This window comes from Punctularia strigosozonata (assembly GCF_000264995.1).
Source record: "Punctularia strigosozonata HHB-11173 SS5 unplaced genomic scaffold PUNSTscaffold_1, whole genome shotgun sequence".
Taxonomy (NCBI): Eukaryota; Fungi; Basidiomycota; class Agaricomycetes; order Corticiales; family Punctulariaceae; genus Punctularia; species Punctularia strigosozonata.
This window is the reverse complement of record NW_006767433.1, coordinates 3,688,040-3,704,694: the sequence shown is the minus strand read 5'-3', so window position 1 is coordinate 3,704,694 and position 16,655 is coordinate 3,688,040. Positions and strand designations below refer to the sequence as shown.

General features: G+C 55.1%; 5 protein-coding genes across 5 annotated transcripts; 3 read left to right on the top strand and 2 right to left on the bottom strand.

Moving 5' to 3' along the window:
- Positions 1–281: 281 nt before the first annotated feature.
- PUNSTDRAFT_117919 (patatin-domain-containing protein) lies at positions 282–6,231 on the top strand (the record flags this gene model as incomplete). Its single annotated transcript, XM_007379276.1, has 23 exons — positions 282–363; positions 415–512; positions 564–797; positions 851–1,505; positions 1,555–2,424; positions 2,482–2,706; positions 2,758–2,916; positions 2,968–3,256; positions 3,326–3,346; positions 3,401–3,767; positions 3,833–3,988; positions 4,036–4,077; positions 4,127–4,372; positions 4,425–4,476; positions 4,529–4,680; positions 4,733–4,762; positions 4,812–4,926; positions 4,984–5,058; positions 5,112–5,125; positions 5,175–5,231; positions 5,286–5,416; positions 5,467–5,542; positions 5,593–6,231. 23 exons carry the CDS (start codon positions 282–284, stop codon positions 5,770–5,772), a joined length of 4,326 nt encoding a protein of 1,441 aa, XP_007379338.1. The 3' UTR covers positions 5,773–6,231.
- A 934-nt stretch (positions 6,232–7,165) lies between these two features.
- Positions 7,166–8,356, bottom strand: PUNSTDRAFT_123974 (uncharacterized protein). Its single transcript, XM_007379275.1, has 2 exons — positions 7,692–8,356; positions 7,166–7,634 (listed from the first exon to the last, which is right to left on the bottom strand). The coding sequence occupies exons 1-2, from the start codon at positions 8,347–8,349 to the stop codon at positions 7,372–7,374; spliced, it is 921 nt and encodes a 306-aa protein (XP_007379337.1). The 5' UTR covers positions 8,350–8,356; the 3' UTR covers positions 7,166–7,371.
- A 2,058-nt stretch (positions 8,357–10,414) lies between these two features.
- On the top strand, positions 10,415–11,183 carry PUNSTDRAFT_49212 (uncharacterized protein; the record flags this gene model as incomplete). The annotated part of the gene is made up of 5 exons (XM_007379274.1): positions 10,415–10,537; positions 10,590–10,649; positions 10,700–10,797; positions 10,854–10,978; positions 11,039–11,183. Coding segments are annotated over exons 1-3 (270 nt in total), but the record flags the coding sequence as incomplete, so codon positions are not given.
- An 18-nt stretch (positions 11,184–11,201) lies between these two features.
- On the bottom strand, positions 11,202–13,029 carry PUNSTDRAFT_49211 (WLM-domain-containing protein). Its single transcript, XM_007379273.1, has 5 exons — positions 12,597–13,029; positions 12,523–12,528; positions 12,368–12,468; positions 12,006–12,308; positions 11,202–11,941 (listed from the first exon to the last, which is right to left on the bottom strand). Exons 1-5 carry the CDS (start codon positions 12,766–12,768, stop codon positions 11,303–11,305), a joined length of 1,221 nt encoding a protein of 406 aa, XP_007379335.1. The 5' UTR covers positions 12,769–13,029; the 3' UTR covers positions 11,202–11,302.
- Positions 13,030–13,104: 75 nt separating this feature from the next.
- On the top strand, positions 13,105–16,553 carry PUNSTDRAFT_117915 (coatomer gamma subunit). The gene is made up of 11 exons (XM_007379272.1): positions 13,105–13,369; positions 13,419–13,577; positions 13,632–14,089; positions 14,138–14,271; positions 14,331–14,509; positions 14,562–15,061; positions 15,117–15,214; positions 15,267–15,401; positions 15,450–15,688; positions 15,745–16,156; positions 16,206–16,553. The coding sequence occupies exons 1-11, from the start codon at positions 13,139–13,141 to the stop codon at positions 16,442–16,444; spliced, it is 2,784 nt and encodes a 927-aa protein (XP_007379334.1). The 5' UTR covers positions 13,105–13,138; the 3' UTR covers positions 16,445–16,553.
- The last annotated feature ends 102 nt before the right edge of the window (positions 16,554–16,655 follow it).

Below are 16,655 nucleotides of genomic sequence, written 5' to 3'. Positions count from 1 at the left end.
TTGCCATCGTTCATCACTGTATTGGATTTAATAGACAGGAGATGTATTCCCGTGTTTTGGGACCCTACGTCCCGCAATGATAAACGTGTCTTGGTAGCTGCAACCGCGAGTACACAGCTATCATGGATCTACGAATGGCATGAGGACCATAACGTCACCAGTGCACCCAACGCGACTTAACCGTGACCGAGACGTCTCAACTTCAATCCTGCTGCCTCATGAGCAGATAGTTAGCATTCGCTCGTTCCACGCGCTTACTCCTTTGCACCGACACCACCAATATGGAGTCCGCCCATGAAAATCCCGGCGGCGTCCACGCCCATCCTGTTGTTTCGCTCATTTCGGCATGCTTTTGGGTCATCTGTGCGTGGCTCGCGAGAAAGCTCTTGGTTGTAAGCACTAACTGAGGTCTAGTATGGCTGCTGTCGTGGATCAAGTCCCTGGCTGCCATCGTGACCATAACACTCCCTCGAACACTATACGCGATCGTGTCCTACTCAATGACATTAACGGTATGCGATGATTCAGCCGTCTTTCGCGCCATTGTTGACAACTATCCGCAGCTCAACTTCTGGTCATTTGCACTCATGTTTGTATGCTTGGCCGTTGCGCTCAATTACTACGTGCGCTGGCGATATCTCGACGTTTATGTGCAACTGCAAGAACCCCCTCTGGCCAAGGCGACCGCGGAAGAGCTTCACCCAGATGTCAATGCCCCGCAGGCGCCTCCTGCTTTCCACAATTACCTTGACGAATTTCTGCAAGCCGTTCGGGTGTTTGGCTTCTTGGAGAAACCGGTAAGCACGCGGCGTGACTACGAGTTATCTGCCTGTGACCCGTAGCAAGCTAGGTGTTCCACGAACTCGCAAGACACCTCCAGACGCGCAGATTGATTGCGGGAGACAGTATCGCTCTGGACCAGGACAAGAGCTTCTATTGCGTAGTGGATGGTGTCGTTCAGGTCTTCGCTCACACAGGACAAGCCTCCGAAGCTCCGTCTGGTGCATGGGACGAAGAAGATATGAATGGATATCAACTGGTAAACGAGGTTGGGACTGGAGGAACGCTTTCGAGCTTGTTTACGATCCTGAGTCTGTTCACGGAGGATGTGAAGATCAGTTGGCAAGAGGATGATTCACAGGATGCTCTTCAGCTGGTCGGTCCGATGCAGACGGTTCGTCAACGATTCACGCGCGCGGACTCGGACGTTTCGCACTTCAATCTTGAGACGGACGCGCACAAGCGTCGGTTCTCGACCATGTCAAGTTCTTCGACAATTCGTGGCCCGGGACTTCCGGAAACCCCGATGGCGGAAGTTCCAAAAGCGAGGGAGAGTGACAACTTTGCCTCACAGGATCGTTCCACCCCATCCACAATCCGAGGCGACGCACATTATGGTATGGTGGTTCGAGCCACAGAGGATGCGACGCTAGCGGTCATTCCTGCAGAGGCATTTCGCAGGTTGACGAAGAAATTCCCCAAAGCCACAGCACATATCGTGCAGGGTAAGGCGAACGTGCACTTTCAGCAACCAGTTTCTGATCAATGATCTAGTGATCCTCACTCGTTTCTCCAGGGTGACGTTCCACGCTGCGCATCGATACCTTGGTCTCACCGCCGAAGTACTAAGGACGGAGAAAGCCATCAATGAGCTGGCATGCCACCCACTTCCTCCATCATTCTATGAAGGCGGAGGCTTGCAAGAGCTTCGACATCGATTCGACGTGAAGCTTGACGAAGGGGATGCAGAACTCGATACCGATTACTTCAGTTATGGACATGCGTACACCGACTCTCCGGGTACCCTTCCTATCGATATAGGATCCAGCAATCTCAATGGCATTAGTCGGACGTCATCTGAGTCGACCAGCATCCCTAGCCACGATGTCACAGACCGGCCTTCGAGTTCTACCCCTGCACTGAGGAGGCATTTATCTCGATATCTTGTCCAGGCCGGGGACTTGCATAGCACTGGTTCGGGAAATGCCAATTATCGACCTTCCGGTAGGAATAATAGGAGCACACCACGTGTACCTCAAAGCCAACTCCCGAGATCCCACGCAGCGCATAAGAAGGGCGCGCAAATGGAAGGAGGAGACGATGATTTCGATCTGCGCGACGAGGTCATGTCATGCATCGCAAAGTCCATTGGCCTTCTCCAACCACCTTTGAGCGGGGAAGCATCAGGGCCCACGTCGCCCGCTTTTCCTCCTACCGAAGGAGGAAAGTCCCGAATGACGCCCTTCCCATCTTCTTTCGGATCTTTATCCCTGCTCGATATGGGCGATGACACATCAAGCATTACTGGAGGGACAGCGTCATCTGTTGTCGGTACCGACGGTATGAGTGGCCTGGACAATGAGGTGGAAATTCTCTTTTTTCCTGCCGGCTCTACTCTGGCACGCGCAGGAGAGAGGAACGCAGGCCCGTCGCGATCAAGCTCTGTGCCCTAGTCGCTCGCTGATACGCTCTCAATTGCAGGTCTGTTCTACGTCATTGATGGCTTTTTGGACATATATCTACCTAGCAATGAGGCTCGCAAGACGAGAAGCGAAGGCAAAGCCTCAGTGTCATTCGCGGATGGGTCGTCGAGCGACCACGCAGCATCTGGCCAAAAGTTCTCGGATGGTCGGCGGACCCGGGATGATAGGGATGGCAGTAAACCCTTGTTTACGGTGAAACCGGGAGGGATAGCGGGGTATCTGGGCGAGTGAGCTCTAGCAATCCCTTCTATTGCTTACTAACCCCCGGGTATAGCCTCCCTTTGCGACATGCCGTCGTACGTCGACATCAAGGCTAAGACAGATTCATACCTTGGTTTCCTTCCATCCAACGCTCTCGAAAGGTTACTAGAGAAGCGACCGATTGTGTTATTGACACTCGCCAAGCGTTTGATTTCCTTGCTTTCGCCCCTTGGTAATGTCATATACAAATGCCCCTTTCACGTTATCCTTACACTCCGCTCAGTTCTCCATATTGACGCCGCCTTGGACTGGACACATGTCGATGCAGGACACGTGCTTTGGAGAACCGGCGATGACAGCGACAGTTTCTACATCGTTATCAATGGCCGTTTGAGAGCAATAGCAGAGAGCGAGAGCGGTAATGTGACGATTCTTGGAGAATACGGCCAAGGTGACACAGTCGGAGAATTGGACGTGATCACCACCTCACCCCGGCGGAATACCGTGCACGCCATTCGCGACACGGAGTTGATACGAATGCCCCAAACGTTGTTCAACGCCGTTTCGTCTCGGTGAGCAGCGTGGATCTGTGTTCGGCTGATGCGTAAATTGCTGATCTATTTACCCCCCACCTGTTACAGCAATCCGAAGGCGACTACCCAGTAAGCCATTCGCCTTCTCCTCCTGCTGCGCATCTCAGTTACCTGTGCTCGTAGCCTCTTACGAACAATAGCGTCCCGTGTCAGGGAGGAACTCAACATATCTTCCTCTCCGCGTGAACCGACAGAAAGGAGCAGAGCAAACTCGAATCTGAAGACCGTTGCTATCCTTCCGGTATCTCGTATGGTCCCCGTCGACGCTTTTGCTCGGAAGCTCCATGCTGCGTTGGAGACTATGGATGCGCCTACCGCTTATCTGAATCAAGCATCGATGAGCAGCCATCTGGGTCGACATGCCTTCACTCGCATGGGCAAGTTGAAGGCAGCTGGCTGGCTGGCTGATCAAGAACAACGGTATCGTGTGGTCCTGTATGTGGCTGACTCTTCGGTGAGCAGCGCGTGGACCCAAACCTGCATTCGCCAGGTGAGTGGCAGTGGATCATAGAATATCACCCTTCTCAGCGAATGACCGAACAATGTGCTCCGCAGGCCGACTGCATTATGGTAGTCGGTATGGGAGAGGACCCCGGTATTGGTGAATATGAACGGCTTTTGTTGTCTCTGAAGACGACTGCACGGAAAGAGTTGGTCTTGCTGCATCCGTATCGCAGCGTTGCGCCAGGGAGCACTCGAACATGGTTGAAAGTAGGTCGCCTCCCTCGACGGACAGCTCCGCCCTCACAATCGAATAGAACCGGCCGTGGATACACCAACACATACACGTCGAGCTACCCGTGAGTCTCATGACTACACAAACCCAGCAGCAGATCTTAGACCAAATAGGGTCTCATTCTACCGCCTACGAAAGCTCCGTCGGCAACTCAAGACGATCCATCGGCCGTGACCGCTTTGCGGAACCTGAAAGACCGCGTTCAGAGCGAGTTCAAGAAGTACAGGGGTGGACATTCCGGTCCTCGACCACAGCGACCGCAACATAGCAGCGATTTCGCTCGTCTGGCGCGACGAATTTGTGGGAAGTCTATAGGTATTGTTTTAGGAGGGGGCGGGGCTCGAGGCATAGCTCATTTGGTGAACCACATGTGTTTCGAGAAGATGGTTGACCTAACTCTGTTGGTATCAGGGCTTGTTAAAGGCCTTGGAAGAGCACGCAATACCGGTCGATCATGTCGGAGGTACAGTTTCGGTGTCGTAGGCAAATGCATTCGAGCGCTCATGGAACAATAGGAACCAGTATCGGTGCATTCATTGGCGGTCTGTATGCTCGCGAAGGCGATTTGATCTCGAGCTCTGGTCGAGCCAAACAGTTCAGCGGAAGAATGGGTAATATCTGGAGAATGCTTTCAGATGTTACGTACCCCTTGGTAGCATATACTACGGTACCGCCAGCTTCGCTGAACGTGGCTAGCTTTGCTAACGACGCAATTTCAGGGTCACGAGTTCAATCGCTCGATCTACAAAGTAAGTCGACCGCGATACGCTCAACGGGACCGTTAACGATTCCGTCCAGGCGTTCTATGATCTCCACATTGAAGACATGTGGCTCCCGTTTTTCTGTAACACGTCTAATATCATGACATCCAGAATGGAGATTCATGAAACTGGGTACGCGTGGCGTTTCATCCGTGAGTTCGCGCCTTGAAAATAGTTCGTGTGGCGACGACTGAGCACCGGGATAATAGGGGCATCCATGACGCTGGTTGGCTTGTTGCCTCCGCTGTGTGACAATGGGAATATGCTTGTGGACGGAGGGTACAGTAAGGATATCTATTGTTCAACCATCACAACGAGGACTGATGGTTTTCCCCAGTGGATAATTTACCGGTTCGCCTCAAGGCAACCTATCCGAGCGCTGTCACTGACCTTATGACAGGTCTCCGCTATGTTCAGCATGGGCGCGAGCGCTGTCTTCGCGTGCGATGTCGGATCCGTGAGTTGAGGATTGAACCTTGGTTCCGGGCCGATGCCTCATATGATTCCTTAGATTGACGATAACTCGCCTCGTAACTTCGGCGATTATGTGTCTGGGTGGTGGTTGCTCATCAATCGATGGAACCCATTTTCGGATGCTCGCACCGTACCTGCGATAACGGAAATACAGAGTCGACTCGCATAGTGAGTCATGTCTGTACTCCCTCTAATGTGCATGGCTGACTGCGGGAAAGCGCGTCCGGCGTCCGTACTCTGGAAGAAGCGAAGGTTGCGCGTGGATGTTTATACATGCAGATGCCTGTGCATGAAGTAAGTATATCCTGCCCATGTCATCTAGACGCGATAATGACCGTCTATAGTACGGCACGCTTCAGTTCGGAAAATTCGAGGAGATCCAACGGAGAGGATATGATGCCGCATCCGACTTCCTCACCAAATGGGGACAAGAGGGACTACTGCCATCGATCCTCGCGGAGGGAGCTGACGCGATGCACAAAACCAAGAAGCAAGGCCGCCGCGAACGCCGCAATTCCATATGATATGGAAAGCGACAAGGCCATCGCGGTCTAATAATGACAATCGACTGCCGTCTCTCGCATGCCGCGCTGCGTACTGTAGGCAATGAACCCTTCAAGCAATGTGCATTACGACATGATTTTCCTAGCGTCAAGTGGACATTTTCTCTCAGGATACGACTTCTCGCGCGGCTGATATGGCATGGAAGCCCACAAACTCGGTGACTCGGAATGTGAAGTCGAAGCGCACCCTATATTCTAGGGAAACAACGCTGGCCCGTCATCAGCTTTTCTCGTTCACTGCTGTAGCATCCCTTCGCCTAAACGCACGCACGAGATCTTCCGCTCTCGGCCTGGTTATCTTAAGTTTCGAGATGTTGGACCCTATCACTCGTGGCTCTAGGAAGCTGTCGAGCTATGTGAATGTATATATAAGAGTTGTCTCTGACGAAAACACGCCTCCGTGACCTTGTGTGCTATTGCACCCTCAAATCATCGTAACTTGCACTTCACCGTGAATATACCTGCCTACCTAAGCTTTTCAATGGCATTTGCCAACCGTCAGCGAACGCGGACCTTCAAGCCACCCACTCCCCAGTGGGGCTATTTACCCCAATTGAATGAGTGGGCAGGCTCACGGCTCAGTATGATCAGAAGTATTTCTTCTATACTATGCAATGTAGCTCAATGAAATTACCTGACATAGGATGGCACATCTCCCACCAAGGGCCTCCCCACCAAACCATTTTTACAGCTACACCCATCTGTATGTCCTTGATATCTTATCATGTGAACTTGAAATTAATATTGGTATTTTTATATAGTCGATGGTGAATTGCTGACTGATTTTGCAGCCTCTGCCTATCAGAAGAAGGCTGCAAAAGAGGCTGCAGCTGCAGCCATGGCTCTCTCGGGCCATTGTGTGAATATGATGATACATTTCACCATGTTGATGAGCTTATTCACAATATCACATTAGTGATCAATCCCTCAGGATCTCGTCAACAGAACTACAAAGCCTTTCCCAACCTCCATGTTCCCTTTTCACCCTAAACACCACCATTGACAGCCTCTGAAGCTTTCATCATGAAATTCATGCAACATGAGTTCATGCACATGCCGCAGGCTTCTGTGTCTGCATTGCTACGAGTACTGATATCATGCAATATGTTTATGCAATTGTATGTTCTATGAATATTCAGATGTGTTTGCAAAGAGCATCCGTTCTCAAGACAGAGCCCACCAACAATATACCGTGATATATTCAGTACTTGCGGCGCCGAATTAAGGACTCCAATATTCGATTCCGAGAACCGGTTTACGGTGAATACAGAAGGTACGGGCCAAGTAGACGACTGTATTAGGTATAACGGGCTCGGAATAGTAAGATGCGCGCAGTGGTCGGAACATAAGTGGGGGGATGGATGAATGGATGGTCATGCTACAGTGACGATGCGATGGTCTACGTTCAAGCAGTATGCGATAATTATAAGAGTGTACGATTGGGGACGTGAACGCCGTTTTGAAGGCGAGGATGCAGAACGAAGGTTATTGCAGATGAGTGAGTACGGATGAGGAGCGTGGAGAGAGATAAGAAACGTAAGAGAACGGGACAGGGTTGCTTTATGCCATGAGGCAGCCGATGGCGACACGAACGGCGAGCGCGGAGACGAAGCCAGCGAGCAGAACGGGTTCCTTGCTCGCGGCCTTGCGCACGAACGAGATCGGCGCCAGGAGAGCCGCGGCGGCGATTGTCGTGAATCGTGGTGTATAAGTACACTCCGTAGCCGGGACGGAGGGGAGGTTCACGGTCATGGGCTTGACCGAGCGCCTGATGGGAGCAAGTTTTGACGGCGATGGCGAGGGAGGCTCGGACGGAAAAGCGTCTACGTGCACGTCAGACCGCGATATTCGACCGCCGAGAGAAGATAGAAAGGACGTACCCGAGTCGTCCTCGCCGGCGCTCAATCCGAGCTCTGCGTCCAAACGCCAGAGAGCTACGCGTTGCTCAACGGCCCCGACGGCGACGGGAATGACCTCCACACGCCCGCGCGGGGCTTCCCTCGACAGTCTGCATCCGAACTCGTCGAGCACGCCTTCGACCACGTCCCATATATGCACGCCGGACGGGGACTGGCCGGAGAGGTGGGCCTCGAGCCAGGCGTGCTTGTCCTTGTACGCGACCACCTCTTTCTTGTCCGGGGAGGCGGCGACGGCACCGGAGCCGATCTGGCCGCAGTCGCATCCGCCGCTGAAGTTGGACCAGCCCCAAGAGTCCTCGCCGAAGACCTCGCGGTTGTACGTGAGGCAGTCGGGGCAGAGGGACGTGCGGACGGCGGCTTCGTGGTCGATGAGCGCGCAGGCGGTCGCGGTCTTGAGGTCCGCGTTGACAAAAGCGGTGAGGTGGGATCGGATCTCGAGAAGGACCTCGCTGGGCAGAGACACGAGAGAAGCGGCCGGGGTCGGGGTCGCGACGCGGAGGGCGTGGCGCGAGCGGAGGGCGATGATTCGATCGAAGGTGACGAGCTCGGCGCTGAGGTAGGCGAGGCAGGCGTGCATGAGATGCGACGGGGAGACGGCGATGGTGTTTGGAGAAGACATGGCTGCTGGGGACCACGGTGAGGACGGGTCGGTGGGTGGGTGTGAGAACAGCGGAACGGATAGACTACGAGGATGTTCGTAACGGGTCGTAGGCCTGATGACGGCTGTCAGGCTGGGTGGGCGGCCAGACGGGGAGTCGTCGTGCTTGACAGAGGGGCAGCGCGGCCTCGGGAGGGTGGGGACGCCTATATATAACGAGAAGGGGCACGGCGAAATGATATGAGAGAGGACAAATATGTTGGCTGCTCGTCACCCGGCCGCTCTCCGTGCATGGTGATCCAATCAGGAGGACGTTCGCGCCTTTTGTGACGGCTTGGTGCGCAGATCCGGCGGCTTCCATTGGCGGCCTGCGTGCAAACCCCAGGAGGAGTCAGAGCGGCCCACCGCCGAGACGAAACGTGCAAGAATAGCCAACCGACAGACGCGTCAAAGCGGTAACCGCTCGCCCCGCCACACTCCCACGCCTCGCATTCCGCGCCGGCCACATTGCACAGGGACGACACCGGCGTGCATATATGCGCGCGTCCCACCGCTCGCTCCTATGGGTACGCTTAATCTCCGCGTGGGAGATCTCACAGGTTATTGTTTTCTGAGTAACTCTGTCTCAAAATACGAACGCTTCGTCCTCCGGTTCCATTTTCGGGTGGACAATGGCATCCTATTGTCCCGGCCGTGGGCATGCGATCCGTGATATGATAGTTGATACATGACCGTCCGTGGCCAATTGCCAATGCACCGACTAAGCGGTCGTCGTGCGCGGCGTGACAGCGGCCACGTTCTCGTGACGTTGACAGGATATTGAAACGCCGTCGACGCGTCGGTCCTGCAAAAAAAATTATCCTCGGGCAAGGTCCTGCCCCGTCCTGAGCGGAACATGACTGGGGCGTGGTGGCAGTGACGACGGCGACGATGTAAGTGAGTACAAGCAGAGTTGCTGCGTTGGCTCCGAGCTGCTTCTGCGCGCGCGCATGCCGGGCTCTCCGAGGACCGAAGGCACCCATTTTGGGTTTATGCGTGTACAGCAGTATACATGGATGAATGACTTCATTCGTCTTCCGAGTTTACTAGTCCTTACGCTACCGTACGTATGCAGAGCTTTCATATGTCGTGGGCTGCTCGCCGGATCGTTCGAGATGACTCTTCTCCCTCAACCTCGACGTTGCAGCCGGCGTCTTTCCCACGTTCATTCTCCCAAGGACGCTCATCTGCTGTCAACGCGAAGCTCGTTTTCGCAGGGTTTCCGGTCTCATCAACGGTCTCTTGGCTCGCCCGGACAGTTTGCGGAACGTCTCGGTACGCAGGCGTCGACGGCAACTTCAGTGCTGAACGGGCGAACCGTCGTCGTAAGTGAATGCCCGGGGCACATACATACATGCGCGCACACATCTGTCGATGCTCTCCCACCCATGCAGATAAGCATCCATGTGCGCCGATAATAGTCAAAGCTACGTACGGAGTTTCCGCGGACCCAGAATCTGGCTCTTCTTTATCTTCTTTGCAAGATGCTGTCAATGCAAGCCCTGAATTTACACTTATCTTTCGAGGGCTCGGCCGGCGTGCTATGACGCCACAAACCGAGCGCTCACCACGAATGCAGTCCTCCCATGTACATGACCGGTCAGACCGAGACCCCGGCCGGTTTCGGTCTTCATACAGCAGTCAGTCAACCATAGACTCATGACGCGCTCGCAGGCTGTCTTCGAAGTCCGGAAGCTCATCAGGCTGCCTGTATGTAGCCAATCTAGGCTACCACTCCCGTATACGGGCTCTGTAGGCTGAGCGCATCGGGGACACCCTCTCTATAGCCTCTCTCGGAATGGGCTGCGTTCGCGCCGCCTCTCGCGGACAAAGCTGCATGCGAAGACGAGTCAGACAGACCTCATGTACAGCTGCTGCTGCTGAAAACGCTTGCGCCCATGCAAATCACCATACGGTATCAGAGCGCCAATCGCCTCATCGATCCGCGAGGCGTTGGCTAGGCGCTCTCCTCACATATATAAACTGCGGCCTCTGCGTATGGATGACTTACGTCTTGCCCAGATCCACCCACCTTCCAAGAGGTCTGACGATACATCGATGTCTTCCTTCAGAGATCGCGTTGGCACCCAGATATTCACGGATCCGATTCCCCAATGGGGTTATTTCCAACAGGTCCACGAATGGGCCGCTAAAAATCATTTCACTCTGGGTACGCGGCTTCATTCTCCGACTCTATCTCGTGGTGCTCACTTAGTTCGTAGAGTGGCGATTCGACTGCAGTGGACCCCCCCACACGCCGACATACGTGGCCGTGCCCCTCAGTAAAGCAATTCAGTTGCGATCAGTTATCGCTCACCGAGCAACATTATAGTGAACGGAGAAGAGCTCTCTGAGTACCAGGGGATGGCAACAACCAAGAAGGGCGCCCGTGAGCTGGCTTCCAAGGCTCTGGCCCTATCTGGCCATTGCGTACGACCTCCTCTCTCTGTTTTTTGTGTTGACATCCCTCAATCTCGCCTTGGTAGTGAGCGGTACCGGTTCTCTTCAGATCCCGCGGTCCTGCGGGGCCTGATGGGAACCGGGCGTAAGGTCAACGGTAGCTGACCCTAGTTCGTCGATGCATTGGTGGCCTCGATGCATCGGGACTCGGGTGAGTCCATGTCCGGACTTGCGATATTCGAGGCTACGCTAAGTCGTTGTTGTCCCGCAGTGCCAGCTCCACGACCAGCGACCAGATCCGCGCCATTCAACCTCGGCGCTGGCCCGGCCGCTGGACATAATCAACCACTGGTCTCGTTTTGTACTTGTAATTGTAGCATTCGAATAGCACTCTAAACGCGAATGGAATAGCACATAAACGATACGTTGGCTTCACAGGTTCCATTGGAGATGAGCACGGAGAGGTCGGGACAGATAAGCAAGCGAACAGGTCCCCTCCGGCATAGGTGGAACTGGCCTAGTTGAACACTCAAGTTCAGCTGCTGAACTTGACTGTCCCGCAGAATCGACAGCTCCAGAGTTCGTGAGGCATGTCCGACTCTCCGCAGACCAGACAGGACCACTTCCGTTCGTCTTCGGGGGGTACACGCGATTGGGTCGTTTTCGGCTTCGCCGGATCCCCTCTGCTCCTGACCGGCCGGGTTGCACGCGGTGCACCAGCGAAAGGCGGTGAGTCGCACATCACGCATCGAGTGGCGCCGGAAGTATTTTCGAATGTACAGGACGGACAGTTCCATCCACTGCCGATCACAGCTCTCGGTTTGGGCCGAGGTGACAGGCAGGCAGTGCACTGAGAGGACGCCGGTGGATTGAGTAGGGTGCATGTGGGACAAGCCCATTCTCCATCGAGGGTGCCAGGTCCTGAGTTACGGCTGGCAGATGTCGATCCACCAGCCGCTGATGTAGCCGATGCCGTTGGTCTACGCGCGGCGATCTTGGAGGAACTCGGGGTTGACGCGGGTCCGTCAAGGATCACGATATCGTCATCGTCTTCTACGGTAAGGTCAATGTCGGCGTCAGTCGCGGCGCTCTCTTTTGCAGCTTTCTCAGCTTCCTGCTGGGCGAGCGAACCCTGGCCGCATGACACGGCATCTCTCGCCCGGCGTTCAGCGGCCTGTACATTGTTTACGACATGAGCCTATCTCAAGAGCTACCAAGCTGTAGAAGATGGTACTCACTTCGGCGGCCAATTCTCGGGGAGACATTCCTCTTCTGACGGCCGTCAGGTCGCCGCCGCCCAATCGCCTAGCGCCGGACATCATGCCTCCAATACGCGCCCTTCTCTCTGCAGCCTCCACGGCTTTCTGCCGTGCGAGATGCGGTGGCAGGTTGTGAGAGGTATTCACGCCCAGTCTATGTCCAAGTGAATAGAAGCCTTCGCCGGCGTAACCCGACCGCTTGAGCGCGTCGTATTCCCCTTCGAGTTCGGCCAGAAACTTGTAGAACTTGTCATCGTGTGGACCGTGGACGTTGTGTGTGAGCTGCGATGGCGCAATGGAATGATGAGTCGAGCGAAAAGAATGCAGGAAGATCGACGTACTTCATGTAGCAAAGTATGCACAAGATCGTCTTCATCATAGAATGTGTCAGGCGCCGAGGCGGGCCGTAGGCGGACCAAGATCTTCTGGCCTGCGTTGACATCTGTTCCTCCGTGTCAATCTCGCGTCGGTGGAGAGACACATATAGTTCACTCACTGAGACCTATGAACGAGCGTGTGACAGAACGTAAGCCACAGTGATGAACCGCTTGGCCAAATCCTGCAACTTGCCTAACAAGGACGGATTGTCGGGGAAGAATTCGGAGAGAACGGGCAGCTTCCAGCCATGCTTTCGCATAATCGGTTTGACGAGGGATGCGAGCCGTTTGAGCTGCTCCAGAGCTCGATCGGCTCTTGGCCGGTCTTTCAAATGCGTGAAGGACGCTACGAAAGTCTCGGACATCGTGCAATGGAGTCCAGTGACTCGAACAATCCAGAGCGGTACGGTTCAAAGGCAGACACGGAATCCCAAGATACTCGGGTACTTGAGCATGCGTATCGAGGCGGCTGATTCAGGACGACGCGTAAGACTCGTGGCTTGCGCAAGCCTCTGAAGGTTCTGGGCCTTTCCGGCAGTCCGTTCAAGTAGTTTGCATCGATTCCAGTCTTGCAATGCAGGATATAACGATCCGTGTGTGGTTCGGGTGCAAATGAGAGGCAAGCCCAGGGGTGACGGTCGCAAACGCGCCGCGGCGCCGAGTTCGCTGCGCCACATCCGACCACGTTGCGAAAGCTCTGCAACCAACGCTCCGCTACCACATTTCCAGCCAGCCATGGCTCTCGCTGGCAAAAAGGAGGAGGATAGCCTCATGAGCTCCTACTTCAACGATAAGACCACGATTATCCAGGAAGCTCGTGTCTTCAACGATTCGCCCATCAGTCCGCGGAAATGCAGGGCGCTGCTCACTCGTGTAGTCTACCTGCTCTATGTCGGCGAGACCTTCGGTACCCAAGAGGCTACTACTCTGTTCTTCGGAACGACCAAACTCTTCCAGCACAAGGATGTGAGCTCCAACCGTCGCGCCGACTATATAGATGTTCATCTCGTTGCAGAGCGCGCTCAGGCAGATGGTCTACTTGGCCATCAAGGAGCTGGCCACCACCGCCGAAGATGTCATCATGGTGACCAGTAGCATCATGAAGGACATGCAGCCCAACTCAGAGGTCATATATCGTCCGAACGCCATCCGGGCCTTGTGCAGGATCATCGACGTGGGTTCTCGTGCCGTCCCATACCTCCGTGTGATGTTCTCAAAGCGCATTTAGCCGTCCATGGCTCAAGGCGTGGAGCGGTTCTTCAAGGCAGCTATTGTGGACAAGACGCCATCCATATCTTCTGCAGCACTCGTATCGTCCTACCACCTGTTCCCCGCCGCGAAAGATGTGGTCAAACGCTGGGTGAACGAGGCCCAGGAAGCCATCAACCCTAAAAGTTCAGGCTCGCTCTTCGGTAGCAGCACTGGCGGCGGCTATCTCGGAGGCTGGGGATCATCCCCTACGCCGGCGAATTCTGGCTACCAGCCGGTTACCTCCACGAGCCATATCACACAATACCACGCCGTCGGGCTGCTCTACCTCATTCGCCAGCAGGACCGGATGGCTGTTACGAAAATGATCCAGCAGATGGGAGGCGGGCGAAGTTCATCCGGAGCTACGCTCAAGAACCCAATGGCGCTTTGCATGCTCATACGTTATGCTGCTAAGATCATGGAGGATGATCCAAAGTAAGTTGCCTCGCTATCGGATTCACGCGTTGCGTTGACTGTTCCCAGCTCCCAGAGACCCATGCTTGAGCTCCTTGAGGGATGGTTACGGCACAAATCCGATATGGTCAACCTAGAAGCGGCGCGTGTTATCTGTGATATGAAGGGGGTCACTCCGGCGCAACTCTCAAAGCCTGTTGCAGGTACGCCGTCGCGGCGAATCTTTACTTATTGGTATTAACGACGTCTGTCCTGTCCCTAGTTCTGCAGCTATTCTTGTCGTCACCTCGCGGCACATTGAAATTTGCTGCCGCGCGCACCTTAGCGTCCCTTGCTGTCAGCCATCCCAACGTGGTCATCCCTTGCAACCCCGACTTGGAGGCTTTGATTACGGATTCCAATCGGAGCATCGCGACCTACGCTATTACCACTCTTCTCAAGGTATGGTATTTGCAATTGATCTACCTTTCGTGCAACTCACGTCATTGCACAGACCGGCAATGAAGCTTCCGTAGATCGCCTTATGAAGCAGATCACAGGCTTCATGAACGAGATCAGCGACGAGTTCAAGGTCATCATCGTCGACGCTATCCGCTCGCTCTGCCTCAAGTTCCCGGCCAAGCACGCGTCCATGCTCGCCTTCCTCTCCGGCGTTCTCCGTGATGAGGGCGGATACGACTACAAGCGCGCGGTTGTCGAGGCCATTTTCGACATGATCAAGTTCATTGGCGAGTGCAAGGAGCAGGCGCTTTCTCACCTCTGCGAGTTCATTGAGGACTGCGAGTTTACCAAGCTGTCCGTTCGCATCCTCCATCTCCTCGGCCTGGAAGGACCCAAATCTCCGCAGCCAGCGAAGTACATCCGGTACATCTACAATCGTGTTGTGCTCGAGAACGCCACCGTCCGGGCGGCCGCCGTTGCAGCCATGGCGAAGTTTGGTGTCAATGTGCCGGACGCTTCGATGAAGAAGAGCATCGGAGTCCTCCTCAACCGGTGGGTCCCTCTTTTCTCGGTTCAGCCCTGCGACGACTAAGCGCTTCGGTGCCAGCTGCCTTGACGACGTCGATGACGAAGTACGGGACCGAGCTGCCCTGTACCTCAAGACTTTGGATGAGGAGCCATTAGCGCAAGCTTATGTCAAAGACGGTCCGTCCGATGATACATGCGCTGGACCAAGAACTGATTTGATCCCCCACAGAATCGACGTTCTCGCTCGCCGCGCTCGAGTCAAAACTCGTCGCGTATGTGAACAACAACAGCGCTGCCGATGAGCCTCTTGACCTCTCGGACATACCCAAGATCAGCCGCGAGCAGGCGGCGAAGGAGTCTGCGCGTAAGTCCGGTCTCTTGTAAGTTACGACACTCGCTGACGTACGGCCAGGCCCAAGCGCCCTGGAGACCGTCGCTGTCGCTGGACCGTCCCAGGCTGCAACCGGTCCGCCTCCACCGACGGCGGCCGAGGCTCAGTCTCAATACGCGCAACAGTTGGCGGAGGTTCCCGAGTTCGCGGACTATGGACCAGTGCTTAGCAGCACGAAATCGACCCCGCTCACGGAAAGCGAGACAGAGTATCAAGTATCGTGTGTCAAGCACATCTTCAAGGAGCACATCGTATTCCAGGTACGGTATCGGCAACGTCATGGCCATGTCCATGCAATCCTGACCGACGTTCGCAGTGCAACATATCCAACACCATTACCGACACGGTGTTGGAGAATGTGGCTGTGATACTGCAACCGTCCGAAGATTCGGGCCTGACGGAGGACTTTGTGATCCCTTTGCCGTCGCTTACCGCGGCTACGTCTCCCGGGCTCGTCTACGTGTCCTTCACGCGCGACTCGCCAGAGCAGTACGCGATGGCCTCGTTCGCCGCAGCGCTCAAGTTTGTCAGCAAGGAACTCGATCCTTCGACAGGCGAGCCCGAGGAGGAGGGCTACGAAGACGAGTACCAGCTGGAGGAGCTTGAGCTCGCCGCGGCGGACTACATCGTGCCGAGCTACTCGACGTTCACGACGGACTGGGAGCAGCTCGCGGACGCGGCGTCGGCGACGGAAACGTTCTCGCTATCCGCAATGGACAGCATTCAGGGTGAGACCGTCTTTTGCCGCACGTCGGATCGCATCTCACTCTCGGACAGCGGCGTGCGACTCGATCATCGAGATCTTAAACATGGAGCCGTTAGGCGGAACGCAGTCGCCCGCGAATCCGACGGTGCATACGCTGCAGCTCTCGGGGCTCGTTGCGGGAGGTGGGGGCAAGGTACTGGTGCGGTGTCGGATGACGTTTGCGAAAGGGCAGGGCGTCACGCTCGAACTGGGCGTGAGGGCGGAGAAGCAGCAGGCTTGCGAGCTCGTCGTGTCCGCTATCGGCGGCTAAAGACTAACGGTTGGCATTACGCATGTTTGCGTTCGAAGCGGAGTCGTGTTCCTATTTGGATTTGTTGAAACTGGATACATACCGGAAGGAGTTGTCGTTTCGTGGAGACCGGGGTTTGTCGCGCGTGGGTGGGGCGAGTTTAGCCGGGGTGTGCCGCGGTGGCGGATGAGAGCTGCGAGGCGAAAAGCGTCGGCGCAATGCGAACGCGACG